At 40.7% G+C, this 23,459-nt stretch overlaps 1 protein-coding gene across 2 annotated transcripts in view; it reads right to left on the bottom strand.

The window, feature by feature from the left end:
- Nucleotides 1-1,352: 1,352 nt before the first annotated feature.
- SH3RF1 (SH3 domain containing ring finger 1) overlaps nucleotides 1,353-23,459 on the bottom strand; it is a 170,433-nt gene continuing 148,326 nt past the window's right edge. For both annotated transcript variants that reach the window (XM_058670011.1, XM_058670010.1), the window contains exons 9-12: nucleotides 21,108-21,367; nucleotides 19,886-20,247; nucleotides 12,463-12,824; nucleotides 1,353-3,776 (exon numbers count right to left, since the gene is read on the bottom strand). In XM_058670011.1, the coding sequence (XP_058525994.1) occupies nucleotides 3,608-3,776; nucleotides 12,463-12,824; nucleotides 19,886-20,247; nucleotides 21,108-21,367 (1,153 nt within the window). In that variant the 3' untranslated portion in view covers nucleotides 1,353-3,607. The remainder of the gene's footprint in view (nucleotides 3,777-12,462; nucleotides 12,825-19,885; nucleotides 20,248-21,107; nucleotides 21,368-23,459) is intronic.

Raw genomic sequence — 23,459 nt, 5'->3', positions numbered from 1 at the left:
AGGTAGTCCCTTAAGAATTTGTACAGGGTGAAATCTATGTGGTGTTTCTGAAATGGAAATTTAAACAGCTAAGTCAGGAAGTTATCAGCAGGAAACAAAGGGAATCAAAGGAATGCTCATTTGTAAACCTCAGGGGGGTATTCTAAAACTTACTGCTCATACTAGCTGGTTACCACTCAAACTGCTCCTTCCTGCCATTGGTGATAATTACCAGGAGCAGAGTAAAGGCCACCAGCATAGACCAGGACAGCTGAGTCACAGGAGTGAGGGTTACATCCCTTTGCTAAGCCTATACACTGGCTTTACCCCTTGCATAAACATCCTCATGTTTATTTTAGTAGATTGGCAAATTCTTTTTCTTGGAAAGAAGTAATTTCAGTAGGATGCTACTATGATAAGGTCAGTTTAACTGATTCAAAATATACTTCGAAAAATCTCACATGGATACACATAAGGAGTTACTCAAGCATCCACCAAATGGTCTTTCCAACTTGAATTGCAACATTTACAGTTCTGTGTTAATACTCATCCAAAAGTCTAGGGGTATGTAAACATTACCCTTTCACCAAAGGAATAGGAAATTAAATGCACAGCAGTTGAAAACATAGCATTAATTTGTTCCTTCTAAATCTATGAAATCCAGGAAGGCATGACAGCATATACTCTACAGAATGAAAAATCTGAAACCAGAGATGAAGTTAATGTCAAATATTAAAATGGCACTCTTCAAAATAATAACATCATCTCCTCTGTCGACCGCCTTCACCCACGAGGGTAGACAGAGTGGGTGAACAGAAGGAAACAAATAAGTTCACTTGCCTGATGACTCTGGGAAAACTAATAAAAAACCTAGAATTCCTGATCTTTAACTTCAACAAGTAATTTGATAGTCACCAAAAGCTAACAAGAAAAAGTCCTAATATGACTACTTGGTCTTTCATTTCATGGGAGATTAAACTAATGATGGCCCTAACAATTGGTTCTCAAGTGACACAGAGACCTCCTGGTGACCAACCTGGTTTGCATGGGTCTGCTATTCTTCTGCGGATAAGCCACCCTCTTTGCTTTCACCAGACTATTTTAGTAACCCTGAAGAAGGAGGGGATCAAAAAGGCTAAACGGTACCTTGTACGACTCCACAGACGCTTTTAAGAAGACATTAAGTTTCTTGGGAAACCAAAGTCACTTTTGTTAGCTGGAGAGGTTAAATTTATCACAACCACCATGTTGATTCCTGTAGACATCTTCTGTCTGTGGTGTAGGCAAAGCATTTTTACGAAGAAGAAATTAAGTCAAATATGTCCTAGGTTAAAAAAATGCAAAGTTTCAAGGACTGACACAAGAAACACATAAAGGTTGAACATCAAAGTTTAATCTTGAAATCTTTTATCCAGTCCTCAAATTATTACCATGAAAAGGAATGATAAATTGCAGTTTTATCATTACCACATCACCGTGTAACAAGCCCTTGTTACAAAATCTCCATCTACTGTCTCCAAAAAAACCAATAGAAAACCCATACCTTAATTACCTAATGAATATTAACAGATGAAATTTTAACCCACTTTATACCAGGAAGCTATTAACAGAGGTACTTCAATCACATAGCTTAAAATATGGAGAAAAGACAGGTAAAAAATTATCTTAACCTGTAGTAGTCTTTTCACTTTTTAAAATTTTTATAAAATACACTAATTTCCCAAAATAAAGAATATTATGACACATTGGTGTCAACTTACACAGATGAAAGCTGATATCAGCTTTTTTTTCTAAAGTTCATTTCACCAACCCTTTGTATATTACATGAATATTGAAGTTTAAAACAAAATTTAACACACAGGAACATAATGTACAGTGTTTTATAAAAAAAAGTTACTTTAGGAATGATTTCTTTTTCAACCACATAATGCATTTCTTTAAGACCATGAAACATCTTCCTAGTACAAGATGACTTCAGTGCATGTTTCCATTTCCCAGTTTTGATTCTTAAAAGTGTAAAAAAAAATAGGTTATTTATTTCCCATGAGAAAACTGTGCTAACAACCTTATTCCCTATGAGGCTGTCTCTCCTTCTTTTATTTGCAGGACTACCCAAACCCACAATTGCATGGCACCATAATGAAACCGGCGGGAGAGCCCATGACATCAAAGAGCAGATATAAAAAGACGGGCTCAGCTGGGTCCTGCCACAGTTATGAGGTGTGGGCACATTCACTTCTGCCAAGCTTTACAGAGCTGCCCCAGAGCATTCATAGGAGCATCCCCTGGAAAAGCTCATGTTTCACATTAATGTGCTGGGAGGACAGGAAGGAGCATTGTTGCTAATGACTTGTGTAATGGCTACTGGATACCTTCGCTCAAGAAGGAACAAGTGCACTCAAGAGACACTGGTCCAGTGGTTTTGTGGGTAGAGTAGAGAATACTGTTCATCTATACATCTCCTATGTCGGTCAATTCGGAGTGCAAACGAATTGCAACAGGAAACTGCAACGACATATACACATCATGCACAGTCTACATCACTGTGGGACGCCAGCAACACATGCAACACAGTGGGGGAAAGAATCACAATGAATGAATGGAAACTTTTCACAGTGTTTCTTACAGCCTTTGACTTTTACCACAAGTGTATCACTTACCACCACTATATCTCACAAACATTTTATTGTGTCCTGGGCATGCAGATCATTTTGGGTAAAATGGGAAATCACATTTCATAGCCATTTTCAGACAATGAGTACAACTTCCGTTCTCCCTATTTTCCAACCAATGGATTGAACTGCTTCTGTTATGAAGGTAAATACATTTAATCTGAATATATTTATGAATACATTTTTATTCAAAGGTTGTGCTTTATTCTTCCTCACAATTTCACTGATTTTACTCCAGAGAAATTAAAATATCACAAAATTAAACTGAGGACTAGGTCTTAAGGTGACTCCTTACCAAACTACAAAGGCAGAGATTCACTAACCTTGGTCAAGTCGGCCTTCCCATCCCAGGCTTTTACTGATACTAATTCAGCTGTATGTTTGGGTTCTCTGGGAGGAAAAATCAAATCAGAGAGCTGGCATTTCTGTGTCAAAGAAGCCAAGTGTAAGAGCAGGGGGTAGGGGTTGGGTATGGGGAAGATGCATCCTCTGTCAAAGCATCTCTTGTTCTCAACAGGAGATAATCCAGCTTCTCCTTAGCTATCATTTCATAAATTAGTAATTTCTTAAAATCACAATCCAAAGAACTTATCTATTACAAGAAAATTTCAAGTTTTTTTTTAAAAAAGCAAATAAATTAGTTAAGCCTTGTAAACAATTGTCCATCTTAGTTATATATCTTTAGAAAACAAATAAACAAAGAAAAAAAAGGTTTTTCTGTATGGTACAAGACAATACAAGGCACACCTTCCACATCAGAATGCAGACTGCTGGAGCCCACGCAGACACCTCTGCTCTGCTGACTGGTCTAAGAGTGCAGGGGCGCAGGAGCTGTACACAACCCCTTCGCTCAGCTCTTGGTCATCTGGAAGTTCATAGATGTGCTCTTTCCATTAAATTGCTTTGTGCTCTTTAGTTGTGTGATGTGACATGATGCCTTCTCAGTGTTGGTCTCCTCAGATGTTTTCCACAAAGCTTCCTGGGAAAAGACCAGTTTTCCCATTACGTTGCAATGTGCCTTTGAACCAGCCATCCTCTCGCTTTTTGTGGACAAACACAATATCTCCTTCTTTAAGTTCAAGTTCTGCCTCACTCTGAGGAGGATAGGAAACCACCACCCTGTGCCTAAAACAAAGAGAGATTTTAGACAAGTTTGTTTAAAGAAGTGATAGAAAATGATGTATTAATCTGCATAAGTCTTCAATATTAATGATAGAGAAACAGTATGAATTTGTTCATAAGAGTTTATAAAACAGCTCAAAATACAACTATTCTGATCAGTATTGAGTTGGTATTAATAAAGACATAGCTTGGGAAGTTGGCTTTAATGAAGATGGAGATATCAGCCACTATTTTATTTTATTTATTTTTTTTTTAAAGATTTATTTTATTTTTATTACGAAGTCAGATATACTGAGAGGAGGAGAGATAGAAAGGAAGTAGAGCTGCCGGGATTAGAACCAGCGGCCATATGGGATCAAGGCAAGGACCTTAGCCACTAGGCCACACCGCCGAGTCCCACTATTTTATTTTTAAAGATTTATTTGAAATGAACAGTATTAGAGTGAAGAAGAAAGAGAAATCTTCCATCTGTTGGTTCACTCCCCCAAATCTTCCACCAGCTAGGGTTGGACGAGGCCAAAGCCAGGAGGTAGGAGCTCCATCAAAGTCTTCCATATGGGTGGCATGTGTCTAAGTACTTAAGACGTCATCTGCTGCCTCAGCGGCACATTAGCAGGAAGTTGCATTAGAAGCAGAGGCAGGACTCAGCCCCACTCATAGGATGCAGGCACTACAAGTGGCAGCTTAAATTACTATTCAATGCTCCCCTCCTGCTCAGTCCACTGTTGATGACCTATGTTTGTCTGAGTGGCCTTCACAAAGCAGCCATTCTTGCTCCCCTTCCAGCATTTGTGTCTTGGCCACACAGAGCGGAAGCTCTGTTCTACTTCTCAAGAGGAGAACCATTTCTGAGCTGCCCTCTTTTCTGTGAGAAAAGAGGAATGGGAGTAGTAATTGAGCCAGTGGATTCAGCCCTACAGCCTAAGTGTGTTCTGCACTGGTCAGTGATCAGGTCTGCCTACTAGAGGCAGGTCTGGAAAGTTAGATCTCTACATCCTTACACTGCAGTTTGATCTGGGAGAGGTAATAATCATAAAAGCAGCTCATCCATCCAGAAATACTGATCTCTGTCAGGAAGGTTGTTCTAAGGTTAGACAATGGGGGAAAGGACAGTAGCCACAAACTCAATCCAGCATCAACAATGAAGGTGCCATTCTTGCCTCCATTACTCTGATACTCGTGTCTGTTTCTCCTTGAATCTGAGCTCCCATCATTGGAAAGAGGCATAGTTACCATCTACAAATCCCAGAAGCCTGCTAGTTTAATATTATCTATCTCTTTAACACCTTTATCCAGAGATTCCCTATGCAGAATTACAATGAGCAGCCAGAGAAAATGAGAGAGGTCAATTATTATATAGGTGTATCTTTTTAAACCTCTATTTTTCCTGCAATATTTCTCTCATCTATGTCTTTTCCCAGCCAAAGGAAGGAAAAAAAGTAATGTAGGTTGGCAGATCTTTATAATGGGCCCAGTGATTCTTGCCACCTACCATTCACTCTATTGTGTAGTCTCCTGTTAGAATCAAGAGGGATGATCTGGCTGACCAATTAAGTATTCCAAACAGTGTGTGGTTCCTGAGGCTAGGCAAAAAAAGGGATTGTGGCTTCCACTTTAATTTTTTCTTGCAGCATTCACTCTGTGAAAAACTGATTGCCACTTGGTAAGGAAGATCAATATGCTGAGGAAGAAGACTACATGGTAAATAACCGAGGAGTCTTCCCAAAGTCAAAATCACCCAGCTAACATAGACACAAAGGAGCCATCCTAGAACTGGATACCACAGCCACAGTCAAGCCTTGGGCTCAGCCTAACATGTTGATGGCAGTTGCAAGAATACCTCCAACCACAGTCACCCAGACAAGTTGCTCCCTAATTATTTGATCCACAAAGGTGTGAATTAGTAAATATTTACTATGGTGTCAAGCCACTGGATTTGGGGACAATATGTTACACAGCAACAGATAATGAATAAAAGCAGAATACCCCTTTCTCTGATGCTAAGTAGTGAGTGTTCAATGAGAGAGGAGATTCTGAGTTCTACTTTGATTTGGTTCTCAAAGTAAGAAACTGAGTTTATTACCTTGTGGGATCCACTCTAGACTACAAGAAAAGAATGTTAAAAGCTTAAAAAATGATAGTCCAGATCATTTATCCCTGCCTCCAAACCTTTGAAACCCATTTGAGCCTCATTCTTTCACCTATTTCCATTCCATAAAACCAATACTCATTAAAGAAACCCATAGTAAGAATTCTGAACTATTCACCTATGAAAACACTGCAAGGGCTAAAGTAAATGCTCAAACATCTCCTGAACTTATGGAGACATGGGGGCCAAACTACTCTCTAAGACCTGAAGCAAAAGCACAGCGCAGAGCCTGGCTTCTCATCTCCCACAAAGGTTCAGCTAATTCAAACATGAGTACTTATAGGCTATAAGGCTTAGGTTCAATCAAGCATGGAACTAGAGAGGAGGCACAGCCTGGCCTGCGGGATGACAAAGTCTTTAAGGTCATGTAAAACAGCTTAACTTTGGGCCAGGCATCTCAATTTCTCAAGTCTCAATTTCCTCATCTGCAGCCTGTGGCTGTAATGAGTCAAACAAGTATTTAAAGCATGCAGTGGAGCAAGATTGTGAGGGTAACACTCTTCGTGTGATCTGGAGCCTCAAACTTCTAGGAGCAGGATGGACCACTCAGGGGCTGGCTGCTTCTAACCAGGAAATGATCTCAAGTTTGAGTTTCCTGATCAGGAGACTCAGAATGACATAGTGAGGGCTTTGGAATTTCTTCTCTGACATCCTTAAAAAGCAAAACAAATAACTTCATCATGGACTTATCTGAAGGCAGGGTCCAAATGAGATTTCTCAAGTCTGATGCCAATATGCTCAGAATCCGTGTATATAACAATGACGTAACTGCCATTTGGGGCAAGTTACAACTTAAGCAAAGCTTTATAATTCTGGGGAAGAAAGTATACAAATGACTTAAATCATACTCAGAATAGGTTTCTCATAAGATATATTCCCTACTGGTTTTCTGTGAACTGCCTTAAGGGTGAAATGGGAGGTTGGGGAGGTAGTTCCTGAAAAACTTGAACTGAATTAGATTAATATTTGCATTTTGTAAAATATACTAAACCAATTTTGCCATTTTTTTTTAACTTGAACTGCTGCTGGGCTAAGAACATAATCTTCCTGCCAAGTTCCCAGTGGGAACACATTTTCATTGCTAAGTTATAAACCTCTCGGGGGGGGCGGTGGAAAGAGAAACCATGTGCATAATGGAAACTGTGACAGTCTCCATCGCATGAAGACTACCAGGTGCAGCAGTAACAGAGTCTACTCAGAAATCTCCTGGTTCTGGTGCTTCCTTGAGCCTCATGAGGTGGGCTGCACAGGGATTTCTAGTACAGACATGTAAGGCACTGCCAATTGAATGTTCACAGACCCACACACAGATGTAGGGCACAGCTGCAAGACCCTTTCCATGCACTGCTCTGCCCTCTGCCTTGCTAGGATCGTGCTGATGAACAGGGCTTTGGGGGCATTTCTGAACCTCAGGAGCCAAAGATTACTCTCCTGTGACATCATGGTATCCTGCTGCTCCTCCTTCAAAAGCTGCACCCTCTTCACTATCATGGCCACCATCTTAGCTGATGACCTCATGAGCTTCCACTTGCACAAATCACCTAGCTGCCTTTTCTTCCTCCAATCTCTCCTGTTCCCCAACACCTTCTACACAGAACTTGGATATTACCTGTCTTACATGGCAGCTCTATTAATAGCTATCTATTACTGAAAAATCAGTGATAGTTTTCCAGTGCCTGTGAGTAACATTAATACCATCCTAGAACGCAAAGCCTTCAATGGTCTGGCCTCAACGTCTCTTTGTAGGTAGCAGAACACTTCTTTAGGCTGAACACGTAGTAGAGATGGTTCTGTACTTCCACTTTAATCTGGCTCCAACACTTCCTTCCATTGGGAACCCCCTTTGACAAAATCTCTGCCCATCCATACCCTATCAATCTCTCAATGCCTGGCTTCAATTCTCCACTGTGAAATCCTGAGCCCCATGGCTGGAACTAATTTCATGCTTGACTAAATCCCAGAGGCTTCCTTGTATATTTCTTATGGCACTTAGCACAGTCTACATTGTATTATTACCATCTGTGTCCCTGTCTCATTTATTCCACCAGACCATGATCTGTTTGAGGGGTGAGATGATGCTAAATTCACTTTATAGGCCTTTCACCACTAAGCATAGTACATGTGCCGATTCTTAATAAGCATACTGATAGATGAAAAGGTCTCAATGTGGAATAAAACAATTTTCAGAATGCTCAAATTTCCTTGAAAAAAATGACATTCTGACACATTATAACATGGAAGAACCTTAAAAACATAGATGGAATTATTCCGCAAAAGGACAACTGTTACATGATTTTGCTTTTGAGGAACCCAGGATTGCTGTTCAGAGAATGATCATTTTGAGGGCTAGAAGGAGAAGTAAAACAGAGCTATTGCTTAACGGGATATACAGTTCTGGTTTGTGATGATTAAAAATGCATGGAAATTGACAATGGTGAATGACTACACAACAATATGGTGTACAGGGTACTTCAACAATTTCATGGGAAAATGGAATTAAAAAATAAGTTTAGGGGTGGGTGTTTGACTCAACAGTTCATGATGTGGGTTAGGATCCCTGTATCCCTCATCAGAGTACATGGCTTCAATGGGAATCCTAGATTGAGTTTTCCGCTCTTGGCGTCAGCCCTGGCCCAGCCTAGGTCACTGTAGGCATTTGGGGGGAATGAATCAGTGGAAAGCAATGCTCTCTCTCCATCTGTCTGTCTCATTCTCAAAAAAACTTGTTTTGGCACAACATTTTTTTTTAAATCCACGCATATTTTTTTCACAATATGCATTCTCCATGAACTTTAGAAAGACCCCCTTGTCCTTGTAATGTTGCTAAACTTTACACTTGAAAAGATGGCACGTTACATATTTCCCCACAATTAAAAAAACTAACAAATGCATAAATCAACACACATAATGGAAATATTAGTAAAAGAGAAAGAAACCCATAGAGCCAACCTGAACCTGTATGGCTTAAATCATCCCTTGTTTCCTCTGAACAAAGCATGCTGTGGGGTGGCTCACAGACTTGGCCCAGAATGGGTCTGGCTTCCTGGTGGTTCTATGACCTTAATTCAGTCTATGCTGAGGCTACTAAGATGGAATTCAATAGAGTCTGTACTGTAAAGAAGCTGTGCCGAGAGCCGATGCACTCCTTTGGGTTTGGGCTACGCTATCCTGGCTGTCATCAGAAAGGGCACTTCTACTCTTTTATTAGTACAGACCTTCTGTTGCTTCCTATTTCTGGCCTGTCTGGTGTTCTTGGTAGTTCACACATTTTCAGTTTTAATCTTCCCTGGAACAGCCCCTGTGGGCCCTGTGGCTCTGGGAGGCACACTGTCCATCACTGTACTCTGGGTCAGTAACCATTTGCTGCTTTCTGCCAGTTGTCACAGCAATCTAGGATTCAATTAAGTATTTTACTGCCAAAACCATACCAGCTCGCTTTGTAGCTTGCTCTCAAAGTCCAAGTAAATTATGTCCATTGCTTTACCCAGTGGGTTCATTGTTACTGACCCAAAGAAATTAATCATGCTGGTTAAGCCTGCCTGCCTTTCTGAAAATCTATCTCTATCCAAATTTGTATGTTTCCAAGTATTCAAGCTTAATCCCTGATCAAAAATCAAATATTCTTTTCCAATTTATGCGATCAGTCTATAGGGATGTAGTTATCAGTTTAATTCCTAAACTTAAAAACACCTACAGAGATGATTTTCTGTGTCTACCACAACCTTTCATATCTGTTATTTTCAGAAGAAAAAAAAACCCTGCTCACACATACTATATTTGCCATCCTTCCTGAAACTTTTTTTTTTCTCATTACAATCTTCTTTTTTTTCTCAATCTCCCTAAAATAGAGCCTAAAATATTTGTTCTATTATTTCTGCTGTCATCAATTCTACATTTTCTGCCTCCGGGACAAAGTGCTATTTCTTGCTTGTTTTCTTCGGTCTTTCTGACAAACACAAAAGAATCCCTTTGTTCCTCAGAGGATTCTCACAACTGACACCAAGACCTGTCAGCACACTTCAAGCTTCATTCTTCCTGATGATGGGATTGCTTAAGTCTTCATAGCACGTGACTGCTCCTTCCCACTGGCAGCACTGGCTCTCCTGCGCATGCATATATATATATATATATTTGTTTTTATTTTAGGCATCTGGGACAGGATCATGGTTTGCGAAAAAATCTTAAGCTTGTTCTCAGTATAACCTATAAAAATCTTAGCTTCCCTTGGCCTGGGACTATATGTCAAAAATATCTTTATGAAATTCTATCAGTAAGAGCTCTACCAAAGGAAACTTGGGCTTCTGCATTTTTGCTATGGTAAAAGAATCTTGATGTTTAATATTGTGAATCACAGACTGTAAGATACTGAAATGCTTTCTGAATCACACAAATGTGGAAGTAAGTTTAGCATGGAACACTTTTTTTTAATATGTTCAAATTTTTGAAATATGGAAACAAATAATCTCTAAATTATTTACTTGGTAGGTTTTTATTGACCAAAACCTTTCATTTCAAGTGGTGAGTAAAACATTATCCTATGCTAGCCTCCACATTTTTTTCCCTGTTGGTTTTACAGTTAGGCAGACCTGAAAACCTAAGTTGAGTAAATTCTATTATTATTATTATTATTATATGAACTCAAAGGGTGGTTGAATGCCAGACAAGCTGGCTATTAGAACAAATGAATGATAAAAATACAAAGCTGGGCAAAATCTTTAAAGAGCCCTTTCCCACATGCAAAAACTGAATGATTCTATAAAAACCTGTCACAGAATTCCAGAGTGCCCGTGCTCATCTGTTCCATCATTAAATTCTCCCCATTTCCTGTGTGATGTGTTTCCCTTGTTCCATGAAACACCATCACCTGTCTGCCTTAGCAGAATTCTCCTTATCGGATGCTCTGAACAGCAGGAGCCTGCTGTTGGAAATGAGTTTCTCTACTAAAAACGGGTTGGAATGCAGACATCACAGAGATTGAAGACATCTGGCAACTGACAAGGAGTGAGTGTGTGTGAGAGTGTGTGTGTGTGTGTGGGAATGCAGCAGTGCCTCAGCCACAGCCTATGGAGAGCTGGGCAAAGTGAACTCTCACTCAAGACAGTCATGCAAATGCCACAAATGACAGGGAGAGCCTTGGGGCTTGAAGGGAAAACTACAGATCAATGCCTGGAGGGACAGGAGGCGGCTTTGTGACCAAAAGAAAGTAAACAAGTCAGGGGACTAACTCTAGGGAAGGAAGGTGCTAGCCCTGGAAAGCAGAGCAACACTGCACGGAAGAGCCTGACTCAGAATGAAAACCAAGTGAACTCAGGAGGAAGTCGTGGTGCTTTAAGTGCTTGACAGATAGATGGCAGAGAAAATGGAATGATTTCATGTGGAGGGAAGGGACACTTTGTCAGGGCAATGTCTCATTTCCAAACTGGGTTTTGTTAAGGATAAGATCTACTGAAAAGTATTTCTCCTCACTACAAAAATATTTGTAAGCGGTGTACTCTAAACTTAATACTCATTGGCTGATTAAAGTTCTTCCTACTCCCCCCTCCAGTTTTTCATAGTCTATTTTCAAGTAAAAAAGTGTCCCACAAAAATCACAGGAATGAGGGACTCAGAGTTTGGTGAGTTACATTCACAGAGGCTCCATCTGAAACACAGAGGTATTTAAGGTGTTTCAGTGCAGAACAAGCACTTCATAGTCACATTTCACATACACAACACGGGAAATGCTACCAAAGCGATGACACTTCCACAAATTGGAGAACTGCTTTGTTTATGAAATGCAGGTACAGAGGAATGAAGCTAACAGAAACAATACAGCAGAGGATACTGAAAACAAATGTTCACATATTTATGTTATGTAAAACCAGCCCATTGTTTTCGGTGCACTTTATGTTGTTTTCACATACAATAAACAGATTTTAAGTTCGTATGATGCCAGTAGGTGTTTGTCTTGTGAAATTGGATTTTTCTCTCGTTACACTCCTAGGCAAGTCATTAGCTTTGATCAAACAGAATCTCTCCCCTTCGTAATCAACATTTAACGGCAGAATCCCTGAAACAGGGCTCTCACTACTCTGGGTGTAACTGAACCATGTCATTGGGTCGAAGTAGAGCCAGAACTGAGACCACAAGCTGAGCCACACGCTCTTGCCTCGGGAGGAAAAGGACAGAATAGATTTCTCTTGGCTAACAAAATTCCCCAGTGGCTTTGCAACCAACAAATAATGTCAGCCTTTAATAAAAGAGGCAAAGAGGAAAAAACGGGAGTGACTGCTGGCACTGGAATAGAAGCAAGAAGATGGAAGTGAAATGAACCAGGGTCCAGTGACTGACATAGTTCATCTGGATACAGTTCTAGAGTGGTTGAATGGAAAAAAACCGAGGAGAAGAAGGCTGGGCGTCCAACCCAGGGAAGACACAGGAGAGGAAAGGGGAGACTGGAGTGTTGTGGCAAGTCAACATTTGATAATTATTACAAATCCAGTTGCAAGGACTAGGAGAATATGGAGAAACTAGTATCGAGATAAATTCCAGCACACTCACCTTTCACAAACAATCGGCCTAGACTCATTCATGACAGGACCCAGGGAGGAGCATGCCTGCCGAGGAGGGGGTGCAATGGGGACCGCAGAGTCCAGGGAGCTTGTTTTCCGGTGAAAAGCCTCCTGGGCCAGGGCTGCTCCTACAGCAGACGAACCTGCCACTGGCCCATCCCCATCCAGGGCGCAGGAGCCGGCTCTCCCATGGCCTCCCCCTAGTGGCAACTCAGGACCCACTGCTCCCTGCAGAGGCAACTCAACACCCCCAAGCTCCACTTCCATGGTGGGGGATGCTGGAGGGGAAATGCGTGGCTTCCGTTTAGTGGAGGCGCCAGAAAGCAACTTCAGCAATCCCTTCTTTTCTTTCTGAAAAAACAAAAAACAAAACATCAGTGAAAGGTTGTACTGTATTGTACCGCGAAAAGCAGTACTACTCTTGTTCTAACCCATTGGGTCCTACGGTTTTCTTTATTTGATCTTTTAAAATAACTTCTGTTGCTATTTGGTTATTCATAACCTGGCAGTTTCTCTTTCATTCCCCTTTATGCTTAATTCTGTTGTTCATTACCATCTTCCAGTGAGGCAGGGTTAGTAGATGAAAAAAGATGTAAAACTAGGGAGGATATTTAACCTACATGGGCTTGCTACCCTGATTCCAGCTTCCTGCTAATGTGCACCTGCAGACACGGCAGCAATGAGTCCTAGCTTCGGTCCCCTCTTAGGCACTGGGGGAAGTGCAGGCAGCAGGGGATGGGAGTGCAAGTCCTCCCGTCTCCCTTTGCCTCTCTGCTTCCCACATAAGTAAATAAAAATTAAACACAAACACACACATAAAATTAAAAAAAAAACCTAACAAATTTGCATCTTAAGTTTGGCAAAAGAAGACATTTTTGGATAAAATGGAAACCCAAGATTATGGGCTTAATTTCCTGAAATTCTGCCTGTCCTACCTCTAATTGCTGTAAGAGAGCTGGCTTAGGTATAAACCTGAAGGACTTAACCCTGCATTCATAGACGTGAGCTTCTGCTTACAGTTAAGCACTAAAGCACATCTCACATGTCATACCTTAATTAAATTTTACAAGAAGTGATTGGGCAACCACTTCATAGATTAGAAGCCCAGAAAAAGTACACACAATTTTGAGGAAAGTCCAGTATATTCACAAATAGTTTTCTACCTCTTTTTGTAAGCAAATGTACCAACCCCATCCCACGGAAGAACCACTTACATTTCTCTCTTGTCTCTCTCCTTAAAGATTTATTTATTTATTTGACAGGCAGAAAAACAGGGAGGGAGAGAGAACTTTCATTTGCCTGTTCACTCTCCAAGCAGCCACAATGTCTGGGATGGACTGTACGGAAACCAGGAACCTAGACCTCTATCTGGGTCTGGAACCAGTACTTGGATATGGGAAGCTGGCATTGTGAGCAGTGGCTTAACCCACTGAATCACAACATGCATTTCTCCCTTTTTTGAAATTGTCCCTCCTTGCTCTGCTCACTAGGTCTTGAGCTAGCTCACCCTCATTCTCGTTCCGATAAGCAATCTTAGCTTTTAAATCATCATTTCAAACTATTTTGCAAAGATGTCAGCAGCATCATTAAGTCTTCTAGATGGAAATACTGTATGAAAAATGAAACATTTCAGACCAAACTCCTTCATTAGAAATCCCACAAACACATTGGAAATACCAAGGCCTCAATAACATCACAAGGAAATGCAACACTAAGGAATTTATCTTGGAAACATGAATTAGTTCAGACTCATAAAATCCCTGTAGGGAAACCAATCAGTGTCCATAATTACACAGTTCCATTAGAGGCAGAATGGCAGAAAACAAAGGTAGACAGACAATCATCAACAAGGGACAAGCCAGTTACCTAGTGCTGGTCATTGTGTATACAAACTTCGGGGCTATAAATGGGAAAGGGGTGAGAGGGGCTGGGGGCTGTGTGCTCTGGTCGTCTTTTTATCTGCTCCACTTGGGCTAGACAGGAACAGAACCTGATAGCCAGTCTCATCCCCTCTCCAGGAAGAGAAAGATCCTACTGTATTTTTTGCTTAATGCCTAAACTCAACTCATTTCACTACCTTTTGACTCACTTACTCAACATCACATGTTCTGAATCCACAGGACAGTTCTCTACCCAATGGTCGCCTGGGTAAATACCTGGCAGAGTTGCAACACCCTTCTTGTAGGAAGTCAGAGGTCTAAAGGGTCAAGAGATGAGCTGGGAGAGAATCATATCCAGCAGCTCACACTTCCTCATGGCAATGAGCAGCAACTTGCAGCTCTTCCTGCTACAGTACAAGAAAGTACATGCTAATCCCTGGACCCCCATGGATCAACTGGGCACATCAAGTCCACTGATAAATTACAATCTTAGCAAGCGATAGCTAAAGATATTTTTCTCAGCTCAATTCTGGGCTCTCAGTAGAATATCAGATAACTGACTGGTGCTTAGGAAACAGTCTCTAAAGTGATTAAGAAGAAAGATGACTTGGTTCATGTAAAATGATTAAACACATTAAACACAGCTTGCTTTAATGACTTCTAAGGGATGGGTTATCATCATCAACCAAGGCTGACAACCCATGGAGCAGAAGGCAGAGGATTAGGGATGGTGGCAGGGTGCAAGGGTAAGGCAGGGGGACGCCATCACAGGGAGGAGACTGTCCTAGCTGCAAGAATCTTGCTTTTAATATCACATTCTGATGTTTTCTCCACTAAAGAACAATGCGCCACCTGAGAGAGAGAATTTTGCAAATTCAGGCAGTCACCACCTGAGGGTACCTTTGCTCTTTTTTTAAAATTCAACAGGAGAAATGAAAACTATGGATGAGTTAATCAAAACTACACTTTCGCAATTTTTAAAATGTACTGTTAGTACACAGGAAAAAGGGGCAACTTTTTTAGTATAAATCTTAATAATTCATCCCTTGTGGGTTTTCCAAGAAATGATTTCTAGATGAAATCATGATTTTATACTCATAATTTTCTCTTCAGAAGATCTGAGGATTTAAAATAGCATCATACATAAAAAAGGAACTATCTAGACCAAAAAAAAAATGAATACAAGATAATAAAAAAGTCATTTTTATATAAAGAATAATTTTAAGCATCAACTCAATTCCCTTCTATTAGTCATATAACAGACTATGAGTCCAATAAGGGAAACATCAAGTCAGAGCTGCTTCCCAGGTGACAGTAAACTTTATTTCAGCAATTCACAGTTAAAAACACTCCATTTATTTAGTCTTTTCTCTGTTGCTCTTTGCTCTCAAGCATTTATACTAATTAGCAAAAATAAAAAGAGAAAACAAAATAAAAATTAGTCTTTTGGGTTACAGTCGCCACCAATCTACATAGCCAGGTTTCTAATAATGTTTTATTGTTCATAGGTAAAGAACCTCAAAACATTAATTCATGAGATATTGTAATAATAATCACTCATACTTTGGACAAATATTTATGGAGTGTGTAATGTGTACCAGGCAATTCATTAGGTTCTGGGAATACAATCGTGAACAAGAGAACAAGCAGCTCACACTGTCTGACAATCACAGTTGTAAAAAAAAAAAATAATAAGCAGAATAGTGGGAAGAGAGAATAAGGGAACCCCAGAGCTATGTGAAATTCTAGAGGCAGTTAAACACCACCAGGTTCAAGAATCTTGTCTGATATTTTTGCAAGGATTTATTCCTCACAGCAATGTGATGAAGTAAGCATCAGTTATTATTCTCACTTGTTAAAGGTCTGTAGGCTTGCCTAAAATGACACTGCTGGAAGGAGGTGGAGGTGAGATCTACAGGAAACCTACACTATCCTTTCTGTCAGGTCAGCACGTACAGAAAGCAACATATCTGTGGTGCAGAGGAGCAGGGATGGCCACCTAAGGCTGCAGCTCACAAAGCCCACTTGCCCACTGAGCTCAACAGGCCTGCTGGTCACATAACAAGAGGGATCTCTAGTCCTTCAGGAAGGTGAAACACATTTCTGAGTTGGTTTCTCAAAGCAAGATGGAAGGAAAGCCATCTGAACAAAGAAAATGGTCCATAGACGCTTTGGGAAGAGTGTTCAGAGCAGAAAAAAAAAAGAACATTTAAGAACTGGATAAGACTTTCTGCTTAAGAAACCAAGAACAGTAGAATAGACTAAGAAGCATGAATGGACAGATTCAAAAGAAAACTTTTCACTGGCTCCTTGAAGAACAGTGCCATCAGGAATTTGGGGTTAGGGGGACTGGAGGAACCAAATGTTGACCTTTCTTGGCCCACTTTCTCTTTCAGAAACATATCCAGGATATGTCAGGTAGGGGCAGAACTGGTAGTATGGGTGGTACCCAGCAGGACACCAGAGGTGGTACTTCTCTCTCTTTTCAAGATTTATTTATTTATTTGGATGGCACAGTTGCCAAGGAGGCAACACAGATATGAGGTTAGACAAATGTGCAGATAAAGCTGCTGAAGTGGTGACAGTGAAAGTTATCAGAGGTCTCCTAGACAAAATAACCATGGTAGAAAGGCCCAAGATTTCAAACAAGAAATAACTGAAATGATGTTTGGAAATTCCGTTTCAGATGCTTATTTGTCAAACACAGAATACAGATGCCCAAGTTAGCCAGAGATTTAACTTAGAAACGGAAGCTCAGCTTTTAGAGGTCCCTCAGACTTTGTGAAACAAGACTTCTAAAAACATGGTTCCAAAGAAATTGCTCTGTGAGGAGAGGAGAGGAGATGCAGTTGTCCTGTGTGTTCACTAAAAAGTGACCCACCTCTGTGGTATGCCAGAAGTACCCCAATGCAGAATATTTGGGTTCTGAAAAAAGGAGAGTGCAACAGACATGTTGCCATTGGGGGATATTTCATGCATTGCCTAGTGGGGTTAAGCACATGGATGATGATAATCACAAAATGTTGAGGAAAGACAGAAACAATGAGGGCACTGACAAATAACTATACACAGTTGCTGGAAGTCTTGACTGAAACTACAATTTCTATACCATTTTGGTTAATCTTGGAAAATTGAACAAACTAAATATAGACCTAATTTTTTAAAAGACTTATTTATTTGGAAGGTAGGGCTAGAGTGGGAGCGAGAGAGAACACACACACACACGCACACACAGAATTTTCCATCCTCTAGTTAATGCTCCAAATTACTTAAAGAGCCAGGCTGGACCAGGAACCAGGAGCTTCATTTGGATATTCCACCTGAGTAGTAAGGGCCCAAGCAATTGGGTCATCTTTAACTACTTTCCCAGGCACATTAGCAGGAACTGTATTGGAAGTAGAGCAGCCAGAACACCAACGGCACCCATATAGGATGCTATGATTGCAAGTGGTGCCTCTACTGGTTATTCCACATTGCTGGCCCTTCTGGATCTAATTCTGATCAAGCAGGGAGGAAGGCAAAGACCAAGCAGGTAGTAGATACAATCTCATGGAAAAGCAGAAACACAATGAACTTGGAAGAAAGTATCCAAAAAAAAGCTGGATAGTCATGTGTGAATTCTAAAGTCTGAGAGGACAGATTATTAAAGTTCAAAGACAACGTGTGCATGATGTGAAATTCAAAGAGGGACATGCTTCAAGAGAAATGGGAAGGCTCTCAAAAATGACATTCTATGCACACAATTGCAAATTTCCCCTGCAGATGAAATGTATGGGAGGGTGAAGCACTGATTTGATCTCTCAGTAGTCAGCCTAATGGGCCCCAAGCACAAAGGATCAAGAGAAAGGCCATTAACAAAGACATAACACAGCCTATACAATTAATAAAGAAGGAATGATCAGAATGAGCTTAAACTTGCAAAGATGCTAAAGACAAAAACATTTTTAAAGACAAAAACATTTTGAGAGTTGTATTTGAAACACGAACAAACAGATAAGAGATCTGCTATCTGGGGTGGGTGATCATTCTCAGAGGGCAAGAAGAAAAGTAACAAACCTTGATCAGGCTGGGCTAGAATAAAGGACTACATGACATGTTGAATTTACTCCAGTGCAGAGAGAAAGCTACCAGCTGAAACACAACATTAATCCCTGAGAAATCATGGTGAACAAAGGACCAAGGTGAACTCAGTAAGCAAAGATGGGAATGTTAATCCCAGTTTTCTTTTTCTTCCTTTTTTTCTTCAAAGATTTATTTATTTTTATTTGAAAGGTAGAGTTACAAACACAAAGAAAGGGTTAGGGAGAGAGGGAGAGAGAGAAAAGAGAGAGAGAATGCAAGAAAACTTCCATCTACTGGTTTTCTCCCCCACAAAGGTCAGAACTGAACTGAGCTGATCCAAAACCAGGAGCCAGAAGCTTCTTCCAGGTCTCCCACATGGGTGTAGGGGTCCACAAACTTTAGTCTGTTGCTTTCCCAGACCATAAGCAGGGAGCTGGATTGCAAGTGAAGCAGCTGGAACTTAAACTGGCACCCAAATGGGATGCTGGTGCGGAAGGTGGACACCTAGACTACTATGTATGGCACTAGCCCCAGTTTGAATTTTTGAAAAAAAGACAAAAGTACATTCTGTAGTTAATTATAAACACTGAAGAGATACGAATCTTTTTTTAAAAGTCTCATGTTACCCCAGCAATTAAATATTAACTTTTAAGTAGGCTGTAAAGTTTATTTCCTTATAAACTGCTGTTTACAGGCTCAGCTAAGCATTTAAACGCACAGGCGCACATATTAGCACTGAATCAGGTGGCTAAGAGTTTATGATTACCCTAGGGCTTCCCGGAACTGGTCTAGAGATTTAGGGTAAACATATGAAACATTAAGAACAAGTCATGGTTACAATACTGTCATCCAGATCTTGTCATCAACTCCTTCTGTTCATGTCTAATCTCTATCAATTTTCCTTGCCTCTAGCCACCAATGTTTGAAACATAGTCCCAAATGAGATTTTAAGAAATCTATGATTTTAAACATAATTCCTCCTAATATTTTTCAAGTCCTCTCTCACTAACTAGACTGACCATAGTCAGATATAAAGAGATCCACAAATAACACATTTGATCCGCAATCTCAACCTCTTCATAGATTAGATGAAAAAAAAAATTGAATTGTTAACCAGCAAGATTAAATGAATAGGAAGAAGTGAGAATAGCAAAATGAAGAAAGGATGAGCTGCTAGGCCTCCAGGAGGCTGGCAGCTGCATGAGGAGGAGTGATAAAGCATTACTCAATGAGGTGTCCCTCACACTCAACCCAGGACCTGGCAACTAGGGGGTGTTTTTCTTGTGGAGAACAAGTGATCTGAACAGGAGGACAGGGTGGAGCCTGAATTTCTGCCCTACAATATCCCCAGCACCTGGCACCTTAACTCACTCACACTGAGTGCCTCAAGGACTGGGGAACAATGAGCCCTTTCACCTTCTGGAAGCCGTGGGACACAACCCAAGCAGACAAACAGGAAACTGGCCTTACTTTATTATCCTTGTCTGGTTTGGTGGTTGAACTGTTCCCACAAGCTGATACGGCACCATCAGGAGATGTGGGAAGACCAGGGAGGATGGTCACCGTTCGGCTACTGGGTTCCGTCTCCAGAGAGGCAGCGCTGAGGCTCGGGGAGGTCAGTGAAGTGGTTGCTGCACAGGCCAGAGGTGCACTGGTCCGACTGATGCTGACAGCAGAGATGTGGGCCGCAGAGGCTACCATGGGAGTTGGAGCTTGTGGGGAGGCCAATGAATGATGGGACAGGCCCACAGATGCAGGGCCAAGACAGCCGGCATTCTGTACCTGGATGGGTGTCACTGCTGCCGTAGGGCGTTCTTGGTTGTGTGCTGCAACTAGTAGGGAACACAACAAAAGTCAATTTCCTGATAAATGTTAATCACCCAATGACACAAGTCATTCCACTGCAATGGATTCATACCAAAAGGCTACTACTACATCTATTACAACAAAAAAAAGATGTATAGTGGTTTACAACCTGGTGGAGTAATTAGAGATGGTTTTTATTTCAGGCCAATCCTTGAAATCTGTGAGTGCCTAGAAGCTCAAGTGTAACCCCACAGCCCTGGAGTTACAGAGAAAGCCTTTCCATAGCATAAGAGATGCTAAGCCATTTTCTGATTTTGCTTCACAGTGCCAGTCCATGGTGGCCTCTCATCTTTTTTCTTATGATTCTATTTTTTTAATAACTATTTTCCTTTTTTGGATTGTTTCTATTACCCAGTTTATAAGCCTTTAACACACAGTTTGCCTACCTTAGCAGGTTTTCAATGGTATAGATCAAGAAAGCTACTCAAGATCCCACTGGGTCTAAAATAGACAGATGGCTATATTCACGAAAAACAAACAGTGCATCCTTTAGCAGAGGATCACACAGCAGTCACAAAGCTAGTAGCAGTGAGATCTGAGATCATGAGGCCATATGACTCAAAGTCATAGCTTCAAGGACTAATAACATTTTAAGGATCATTCTAATGTCTCTCAAAGTCTAATTCTACACAAACCAGGTTTTGATTCATATGCAGGACAAATGTATGCCAAATGAACTCAGGTGCTGATTTTATTGTGTTTGTTTCTTAAGGCTATCATATCGTGTTAATATTACATCTCTTTTCCTCAACAGCTGCCATCGAAGATCTGATATTAGGAGATAAGCACTTTTCCAGATGTGTTCCAGCATGATTTCCTTCCTCACCTGTCCTCACCGCGTTGCGGGCTTGGTTGACAGTCATCTGCCCGGTCATGTGCAGCAAGACCTTAGCCTGAGGACTCGTCTGGATGTGAGCTGCTGACACCACTGCTGTGGGGACAACACTGGGATTCCCAGCCACACCATTTCCCTGGAGCTTCTGAACAGGCCCACTTGCAGTGGAAGGACTGACCATGGTTGCCCCCCGATTCATCTGACCAGCAGTAGACATAGGGACTTTAGCTTGGGAAGCATTTGTCACTGCCCTGCCAAGACAGAAACAGATGGAAGGCCTGATCCATCAGCAAAATGTGAGACAAAACAATCACCTGTAAGAAAAATGACTGAGAACTTTAAAGACAGAATGTCTTAAAAAATGAATGGAGTTAGTCTTACAAAGTTTTAAGAATAGCAAGTTGAAAGTAATGATGGCCCTGAAGCAGAACAAGACGTTGAAATTTCTATATTCTAAGATAACAGAAATTATATGTTATACTCTGCTCAAGAATATATAGCTACTGGCCTCAGCTTTCCATGTCAGGGCCCTGGATTTTTTTTTGCCCCATCCACTGAACAAGTCAGGTTGTTCCTTCACTAGACTCATAGTTTTATAGCTTGGCTCCTGTTTCCTGACCTTCCCCTAACCTGCATCCAGCCTCAATCACACATTCACCTGTGTAAATACATATGTGCACATACACATACTCAAAATGTCCTTTCTTCACCTATTCATTTATTTTTCAAGATTCAGTGTAACTCTTGTCAAGAGACCTTGGCTGAGGCTCAGGTTTAAGAGTTTATGATCCTGAAGCTAGTGCCATGGCTCAGTGGCTAAATCCTTGCTTTGTAGGACCCAGGATCCCAGATGGATGCTGGTTCCTGTCCCGGCTGCTCCACTTCTGATCCAGCTCTCTGCTTGTGGCCTGGGAAAGTAGTGGAGATTATCCCAAGGCCTTGGTACTCTAAACTGCGTGGGAGACCCAAAAGAAGTTCCTGGCTCCTGGCTTCGGAATGGCTCCACTCCAGCTATCATAGCCAGTTGGGGAGTGAACCAATGAGTGGAATATCTCTTGGTATCTCTTTCTCTCTATAAATCTGCCTTTTCAGTAAAAATAATTTTTTTTAAAGTTTATGATCCTGCTCACTCCATGCATTCTTCATTCTCTGGCCCTTGATTACTAAATGTACTCTGTTACTAATACATTTGTTGTTGAATGAATGCTGTTCACTCAGGGAAAGCAGCCAGAAGTCAGGGCCAGTGTTAAATGGTTCTTTTTCATTCCCAAGGTTGTACAAACTGTACTGTTTTAGGGGTAGGGTCAGCTCTAAGCAGCATTTCACTGGTTAAATTAAGCTCAGTATAATTTTGTGCACTGTATTTTTTACATTCAAAGTTATTTAAGACAAAATTATGTATATAGTAACTTTCTACTTAGTAAAACATTCCATTAATTAGAATACTATTATCTTGTTTTTAACCATAATAAAGGAAAATTTACTGAATAGCAACCATTGCTCTGAAATTGAACAAAAAGAGAGACTTTTATTTTTGAATTTTACAAAAATGTTTTTCCTCATTAACTTCATTTTTGGGGTATTTTCCTTATTTATAATTAAGATTTTGTACCACAAAGGGTCTGCCATTGTCTGGATGGGTGGGATAAAGAAGGCTAATATTGATTAAAGATTTGCAAGTCAAACTGACGCTAACATTCTGTCACCATCTGCAACAATACTGATTTTCATTTGATTAGGCTGCTAGCCAACCTACGCATCAAGGCCAACAGCTGACAAACATGTCACTTCATTAAACCATTTGTTTAAAATCAGAGGGTTTAAGGAAAGCTTTAATAGCTAAACTTGAACCATTCATTATGAGTCCAGTTGTTATAAAGTTGCGCCTCTCAGTGTGATTTCATCATAGGTCATTTCATTCAATTCCCAAGGTTATTTTCCTCAGTGACTGTAAAGTGGTCTTCTTTAAATAAGATAGACATTGTTAAGTATGCATAGCTCCTGTCACTGTGTTACAGGGTCTCTCAACCTCAGTAACACTGCGGGCCTAATTATCCTTTTGGTGAGTGCTGTCCTATGTGTGCACTATAGTATGTTTAGCATCACCCATGGCCTCTGCTCACTAGATGGCCATTCCCAGCTGCTGTGACAATCAAAAACAGAAGTTGTCCTGATTATTGGCAAATATTCCCCAGGGAACAAAACTGTCCCCAATTGAGAAGGATTTATTTACTTATTTTGTTTTTTACTGCATTATAAAAACGTATTGCCAAAATTCAGAGGCAATCACCAAGTTAATGGAATAAATATAGATTCAAACTAATTAGGTTTGAGCATTACTTC

The sequence above is a fragment of the Ochotona princeps genome, chromosome 11 (assembly GCF_030435755.1).
Source record: "Ochotona princeps isolate mOchPri1 chromosome 11, mOchPri1.hap1, whole genome shotgun sequence".
Taxonomy (NCBI): Eukaryota; Metazoa; Chordata; class Mammalia; order Lagomorpha; family Ochotonidae; genus Ochotona; species Ochotona princeps.
Note: the sequence above shows the minus strand (reverse complement) of the source record. Positions and strands in the feature narration are given on the sequence as shown.